Source organism: Portunus trituberculatus, chromosome 26 (assembly GCF_017591435.1).
Source record: "Portunus trituberculatus isolate SZX2019 chromosome 26, ASM1759143v1, whole genome shotgun sequence".
Lineage (NCBI taxonomy): Eukaryota > Metazoa > Arthropoda > Malacostraca > Decapoda > Portunidae > Portunus > Portunus trituberculatus.
Window position 1 is genome coordinate 516,488 of NC_059280.1, and position 8,515 is coordinate 525,002.

The 8,515-nt window shown below is 40.8% G+C and overlaps 1 protein-coding gene across 1 annotated transcript; it reads right to left on the minus strand.

Annotated features, from left to right (window-relative positions):
- Positions 1 to 6,190: 6,190 nt before the first annotated feature.
- Positions 6,191 to 7,347, minus strand: LOC123509232 (general transcription factor II-I repeat domain-containing protein 2B-like). Its single transcript, XM_045263430.1, has 2 exons — positions 7,215 to 7,347; positions 6,191 to 7,080 (listed from the first exon to the last, which is right to left on the minus strand). The coding sequence occupies exons 1-2, from the start codon at positions 7,345 to 7,347 to the stop codon at positions 6,191 to 6,193; spliced, it is 1,023 nt and encodes a 340-aa protein (XP_045119365.1).
- Positions 7,348 to 8,515: the final 1,168 nt, after the last annotated feature.

Sequence of the window (8,515 nt, forward strand, 5' to 3'; positions counted from 1 at the left end):
AAACAGAGCATTTCTTTCAGGTGTGTCTGTTAATATGGCACTTTTACGTGCTTTTCTGCCTGTATTACATTTCTTTTTCCGAGGTGTTGCTTTTGGATGTGGCATGATTTTTTCTGGGCAAAGGGAAGACTCACCAACATTTGCAGTTTCAACTTGATCAGTAATGAAAGAAGCTACTGCTGGTTGTGGTCCTACTGCAGTTGAAGTGGAAGGAAGGGGTTCACTGGCTGTAGAAGAGGAAGGATGGGGTTCCATTGATGCAGAAGTGGAAGAAAACCAATGTTCATCTACCGATTTTGAAACCTCTGAGACATCTTGCATTGCTTTGGCCGCATCCTGTTCACATTGCTGCCTCACTGGGCGATCCGTTACTGAAGAGGAGCAAACTCCCAGTCATCAAAGATATTTGCATTCAAAGGACTGATGCCGCTGACTTTAAAGCCACTTGTAGCTCTGGACAAACTTGTCGCTTCAGGTTGTCTAATTGAGAGTTCTTGTCCATGTCGCTTCATGAAACCTGAAAACCAGTCTTTTCCAGCATATTTATCATTGCGCCAATTAACAGGCATTTCTATCTTTGCTTCATTGGCGCATTTGAAAGCCAGTTAGTTCCTTGACTTCTCTCGGAGAAAGACCAAAATAAATTGCTGCTGCTGTTTTCAGATAGGATACTAATTCTTCTTCCTGCTCACATGTAAATACTTACTTGTCTTGGTTTGGCATATCCTACATGTGTATTGTTTTTAGCAGTGTTGCCAGAGGTTTTGTGAATAAATCGTTGTAAGGTTGAGTATTGGACACCCAAGCAGTTGTGCGGACTCTCTCACTGATTTATTCTTATTTCGAACAAAATCAGCAGCCTCCTGCATTAGTTGGGGTACGTGTTGCTGACCCACGTTCAGTCTTTCTTTTGTAGTTCCGAACCATTTCTGAAATAAATAAAACGAGTTGAATGCATAAGAATAGTCTAACTATAATAATGAAATAAATTTACTAATGGGGCAAGTTGAATCATGATTCAACTTGCCCCGTCACGAATGATTCAACTTGCCCCCTCACAGCAACCAAAATTTGATCGCCAGCTAAATATATACTAACGGTCATTCTAATGCAAATTTGTAAGAGAAATAATTGCATATAGTACAGAATTATATAGCTATTTTCAAAACACTGTTACTATATATATATATATATATATATATATATATATATATATATATATATATATATATATATATATATATATATATATGAGGTACAAGAAAAATTGTGAAATCGAAAAAAATTACTTACCAAGGCCGAAATCAGTAAATTTCTCATAAATTCAAGAGCACTTGCGCAATCCACCTCCCTCTGCCGCAGCGATGTCCGCACTGACCAACACCAGTGTTGCCACTCACAAAATGTAAAAATTCCAAGGTGGCGCAACAAAAAAATCCAAGAAATGCCAAGATTTTCTTACATGGTTACTAGATTGCTTAAATAAAAGTACTTATACACCAATCAAGAAATTTTGTACTCACCACAACATAATAGATGACTGGCTTATTGAAGGAAGACAGACACCTCTGGCATTGGGTCTTCCTCCAATTCATCACTGCCTTCTCCTTGATGTAGAGTTACGTTTCTCTTCATTCTTGATGTTTCTTCTTGTTCCTTATATCTTTTATGACAGTGCCCTGATTTTACTTCTCTGATTAACGAAAAGGAGGGCTCCCAGCTCTCACAAGTCACTTCTTCTCGTGCAATAGCTTGCTTTGCTAGCAAGCGATTTGCTACGGTATTTGCATGTAACTTGTTGGTCTTATCATTTTTTATTATATTGATCTGTGAAAAAATCCTTTCCTCACATGCAGAAGAATGTGGCAAAGCTAGTAAACCACACATTAATCCAGACACAAGACCAAACTTTGCTCTGTTGTTTCCATCTTTGACTGAGTGTAAATCATTCCAGAAAGTGGTTGCAGATTGATTTAGGCACTTCAGTGAATCTTTAGCAAGAGAAGATCGTTCCATTGTTCTTGTAAGATGTCTAGATCTTTCTCATTTACCAGAGTTGGGAAATGAATTGCAAGTTTTGTTAGGGATTGCAGGCTCCGTGTATTTGAGAGAGCTTCTGTTGGGTTCATAGCTTTCAACATTGCAATAATACTATCCTTTGCAAATGGAAATCTCTTTTTTATCTGCAGACATAACTCTACTAGGAACTGTTTGCAGTGAACTCGAAACAGTCTTTCTTTATCCTGAAGAGCTTCTAACTCCAGCAGTCCCTCACATCTGCCACCTAGACTAAGATCTTCCAGTCTCTTGTGCAAAGATTCATCACTTGGGTCAATGAGAGCTAGCTGATGAGACTGGATTACTTCAGGTTTTAGGAAGAGACCAAGAATGCTGCGATAATTATCTGAAATGGTTGAGTGCAAGGTTCCAAGTCTGAAGTGCTGAGACTGAAATTCAATATTCATCATGTCAACCTTACCCAAAATGTAGTTTATGAATAGCAGCATGTGTTTCGTTCCACGAGTCGTCATCATTTTATGTATCTGTGAAGCTCCATCAACTTTGTCGGTCCTTGATTCGCTTTGAAAGAATAGCTTTAGGGCATCCCATTGCTCCAAGACTCTAGAAACTACTTTTCCTCTAGATAGCCACCTTGTCTGTGCTAACTTCAGCATCTTATGACTTGGCATATCAAGTACTTCTTGAATTAACCGAAAATCATGATTTCGCTTGCTGCTTCGCGCAAAGTAGCAACATATATCCTTCAAGAAGGATTCTAGCCATGATGGTAACCGACTACTTGCATGGCTGGCACATAATGCAAATGAGTGACAGATACAACCTAAGACAAAAACATGTGGAAGATCCTTCTTTAGAAGTGCTTGGAAACCATTGTTCGCCCCCAGCATGGTAGAACAATTATCACTTGCAAATCCTATTATATTGCTCAATGGAATTCCTGCTGAGCTAAAAACCTCTTTCACTGCACTGTACAGTCCATTTGCTGTACCATCATTTACCTCAACAATATCTAAAAGGGCGTCTGTTACTTTTGACCTCTTTCTATCATAAAATCTTACCACCAGTGCCAGGATCTGTGAGACAGATGCGTCAGTGCTCTCGTCAATTATTAATGAGAATTTGTTCTCCTTACATATGTTAACTATTTTCTGACGCTCTTCCCAAGCAATGCCATGTTGCAGTAAATATGATGCTTTAGTTTTTTTCAGTGAAATATCCTTAGCAATGTCACTGTCTGCAAAAGCTTTTTTCAAGACATTCACTAAATGGTCTGCTTGGAGAAATGGCATGTTATGCTCTGCCATAAATCCTGAAATAATTAATTCAGCTTTTGCTACCTTTTCTTGATGACTTAGTCCTGGTACTTTTTTGAAGTGCTGTTGAATGTTTACCTGAGCCTTTTTTACTTTTAAGTTCTTGACATGTTTAATTGAAGCCTTGTGTGCCATAAGAGAGGACTTGTTACAATTCTTTAGTTTGCAGTCACATACACTACACAGCGCTGAGTATTTATCTGCAGAATCTGGTTGCAACCACTCCTTCAGTTCCTCGTCCTCCAGCCATTCCTTCTTAAATGTTTGCTGGTACCACACTTTCTTCTTTTTCTTTGGTGGGGTGACGCTGCCACTACACCCCTCCTCTCCTGAACCACTCATTGTAGAGTGAAGGGGAAATGATATTATCCAGGAGCAACGCGAATTCAACAGCGCTGGCCGCTGAGGGTACAAGAATACTGAGTGACTCAGAGTGAGGAACAGGTGACTGCGAGCGGGGCCCGAGGGGAGGGGCAAGTGATGTACAGGTACTCTCCTTGTCTCGCGCCCGTTGCTTACGCGTTCGTGACAGACTACTCCCGTTTATATTTCATAAGAACATAGTAAGTTACCTGGGTCCATAATGATTAACGTTTTTTTTTTTTTTTTCACAGGATAAGTTAGGTGCTACGATTTTCCCAAGACCATGAAAATCATTTCATATAACTTACACTGCTAAAAATGCCAAGATTCCAGGGTTTTTTCCATTTCATATCCAAGATCCCAAGGCGATGGTAAAAAAGCCAAGATCTTGGGAAAAAATCCAAGGAGTGGCAACACTGACCAACACACATTTGAACCGCCTGTCACCCAAATGCAGCCGCTGAGTTGCCAGTTATGCTCACTGATGCAACTTACCCGCGATGCAACTAGCCCCGCTCTCCCCTAAGCTACGCACCACTTCCTTACTTTTATAACTAACATTTCTATTTATAAAACCCAGGATCCTATTTGCCCTATTTCTTGCTTCTAAACATTGCTTTGAAAATTTCATAGTCCTGTCTGTCTATCACTACTCCTAAATCCTTTCCTTCCTCTACTGCCTCTAGCCAACATCCCTCCATCTCATAGTTAAAGTTTGAATACTCTGCCTGTTTATCATTATAGAATATTTGAGTGCGATGACTTGCGTGCGCGTGAGTGTGAGCGTGAGCGTTATTAGTAGGTCTAAGGATTGGGAAGCTTGAGTGAAGGCAGAGGCCGATCACTCGCTGTTAGGTAATGTGTTTCAATAATGTAGTAGTTCTGTTTTTAGCTCCCTTCTCAGGTTTATTGTGACTGTTGGAATGCCTAGTTGTCATTGGAGGATGGTCATGTGGGAGTGAAAGCTTCGTAATGTGTACGGAGCAAATAATAGAAAGAAATCCGTATTTGTGTATATTTTGGCGACATTCTGAGGTGAAGATTCGACATCCAGAAGTCAGACTGATTACTTAATTACTTTTTTGGCGATAATTACAAATACCATTACAGAAAATACTAGTTTTCAAATATTAAACGTTTATTATTGCAAAAAACAATTTCATGTCTTGCTAAATAAGTTAAATAAAAAAAATGACATGAAGGAAGATGGTCTGCTAAACATAACACTGTCCCGCCGTTTATTGACTCCTAAGCCGCCCGTGTCATGTTTTCCGCCTTTCTCGCCGTCCTAGCTGTCATGCAGCTTCCTGACGCGCCACACAGGTAAATGACAGACTAGTTACTTCTCAGGCTCCTCAAGTACCAGGTGTCATGACTGTTACAAGACAGGATGTTAGGAAAAAGATAAGGTTGTGTTCTCTACCTGGTGGGCTTCCTGACCCCCTGACTCGGGTGAGGGGGAGGCGCACTCTGCTGATGCGTGGGCCACCTCTTGCAATACAACATAACATAACATAAAGAATAGGATAACAAAGGGCCACCAGGGCCCATCTAGGTTATCCTGTACCAGTCGCACAGCGACCTCGTCATCAGTACTTAAAGATACACTTACAAGTACACAATACATTATATACTAATTCTAAATATTTGGCCCATTAACAGGGCTAAGTCCTGCAGCGAAATCCTCTACAATTTGTGGTCCCCATACATGGGGATCATGTCTTGTTTAACTATAGTAAATTTCTTATAAAAACTATCATGCAGTGCTATACATAATTATAAATCTAATAAATTTAAGTGCTTATCTAATCTGTTTTTAAACATTGTCAAACTAGTGCTATTTACAACCGTCTCTGGCAATGCATTCCAGAAGTCTACCACTCTATGACTAAAGAAATATTTTCTTATATCTAACCTGCAGCCTTGCTTTCTAATCTTCCTGCCATGATTTCTAGTCCTATTTCCTTCCTCTAAGGTAAAGAAAGATCTCACATCTATGTAGTTTGTATCTGAGAACATTTTAAATAACTCTATCATATCCCTCTTATACATCTCCTCTCAAATGAAAACATGTTTAATTCCTTTAATCTATCTCTATACTCCAGGCGCTTTAATGCTGGTATCATCCTAGTTGCTCTTCTCTGAACTGCTTCTAACATGTTGATATCCTGCCTATAGTGGGGTGACCAGGCCTGTATGCAATACTCTAAATGGGGCCTAACATAGGAATTATATAAGCTACGCACCACTTCCTTACTTTTATAACTAACATTTCTATTTATAAAACCCAGGATCCTATTTGCCCTATTTCTTGCTTCTAAACATTGCTTTGAAAATTTCATAGTCCTGTCTATCACTACTCCTAAATCCTTTCCTTCCTCTACTGCAGGGGTGGGGAACCTTCGTTCTGTCAAGGGCCATTTAGATATTTTTAATATAATTCGCGGGCCATAAAAAGTTATCAATTATTTTTTCACTCATTTAACTCACCTCTAATGTGACGGCTGGAACTGCTTCTCTTTGGCGAGGCGCGTGATGTTAGGTGGTACTGTTGATGATGCTACTCGCAACTGGTTTTCCAGGTTTGCATCGGTCAGTCTGGAGCGCAGTCTACTCTTTGCCAGGTTAAGTTTTGAGAAGAACTGCTCGCAGCAGTAAGTCGTTCCGAACACAGATGCATATTTCAGTGCATGTCTCCTCAAAATAGGAAAATCATCAGCACTTACGTAACGTCTGTAGAACTCAAGCAGTGAGAGGTTGTTGTACCTAGCTTTCAGCTCATCATCGCTTTGCAGCTGAATTATTTCGTGTTGCAGGTTATCAGGCACATCAGCTGGTTCCACATTAAATGGTGTAGCGAAGATGTTCAACTCCTGTTGTTTACTTTTCACGTCCTTGAACCTTTCACTAAATGCCTCAATTAGTTTCGCACACTCACCAGCATATTCATCCGTTGTAGAAGGATTTTGTTCTTGCAGAGTGGGGAAATGCACAGTGTTACTTCTTTCGAGTTGCACTTTCCACAGCTTTAATTTAGCTTCAAATGATTTCACGTTTGAAAGCAGAGAGCTGAGAAGCTGGTTGGGGCCCTGCAGCTTGACGTTCAGCTCTGAGAGATACTTGGTAATGTCAACCATGAAAGCAAGATCACACAGCCACTTGCTATCACTGAGTTCCCTGACAGGTGTTCCCTTCATCTCCATGAATTGCTTGACTTCATCACGCAGTTCATAAAAGCGCATAAGCATATTCCCACGACTCAGCCACCGCACTTCACAATGATAAACAAGATCACCGTACTCTGAGGCAAGATCATTCAGTAACTCCTTAAACTGGCGGCTGTTTAGCCCTCTGCTCTTGATAAAATTTATGCATGACACTACTGTTGTCATTACATTATTGAGCCTCAATGACAATGCACATAAATTTTCTTGATGTATGATGCAGTGGCATATTATTAAATCACTTGGATCAAGACAGAGACGATTCAGTTCTTTCTTAACAAAAGCAATTAACCCTTTTGTGAGCCAACCATGGCTGGAGCTCCATCAGTAGTGAGGCCACTTAACTTTTCAAATGTTAACTCTAGTTTGTTCATTGACGAAACAAGACTCTCAAACAAGTCCTCACCAGTTGTGGTGCCATGCATGGCTTCCAATGACAGCAATTCCTCTCGTGTGTCAAACTCGGCCGTTATTCCACGAACAAAATGGCCAGTTGGGCGGTATTTGTTATGTCTGTTGTCTCGTCACAAGCCACAGAGAAGAACTGGAAATCTCTTGCAGAATCCTTCAGTGTTTTATGAATATCTTGTGCTAAGTCAGTAATCCGATCTGAGACGGTTCTACGAGACAAACTAACACTCTGAAATAACTGAAGTTTGTCTGGCGCTAGCAACTCCGCAGCTTTAACGATGCACTCTTTCACAAACTCTCCCTCTATGTGAGGCTTCAGCTTCTTGGCAATTAGGTCACTCAGTGCATAACTCGTCTGAATAACGTTGTCTCTGTCACACCGAGGTCTTGTGAAAGAGGCTTGTTGTGATTCTAAACACCGCCGAAGAGCATTGATTTTATCCAGACGCATTTGTCCTCCCAAATCACTGAGCTTAGCATGTTTTGAGCTGTAATGACGCTCCACATTGGCCTTCTTCATTACTGCTAACGCATCCCCACAAACTAGGCACACAGGTTTGCCTTTCACTTCAACAAAAAAATAATCGTTTGTCCACTTCTCTTGGAAGGCTCGACATTCTGCATCTACTTTTCTTTTCTTTGCAGTCGCCATTTGTAGGACGTCACACCACGTGATAACTACCCAGTGTGTATTAACAGTTCTACAGCGTCCACACTCGATAAATGCCTAGCACTGACTGCCCGCGGCCCGCCTAGCTGAGTCACTGCAGTACAGACAGACAGGCGGCTGACGAGAAGCATACGTGTACGGTCCCGCCTGTGGATGCTATGGCAACACTCAGCTCAAGGCCGTACAAGTGCTCTTAGCTGACGCTAGCAGTGCAAAGAAAAACAGTCAGTCACAAAATAAAAATCAAGAAATATAATTATATTCAAGGGTATGACGCTGCTAAACTGCCGAGTTCATAGATAATTAATTGAATTTAAATAACCTGCAGCCAGCACATAATAAAATTACATTATATATTATTCATTCATGAGATATGAAATAGCATTTATGAACTGCCTTGCGGGCCTGATCAAATGGTCTTGGGGGCCTTATACGGCCCGGAGGCCGGACGTTCCCCACCCCTGCTCTACTGCCTCTAGCCAACATCCCTCCATCTCATAGTTAAAGTTTGT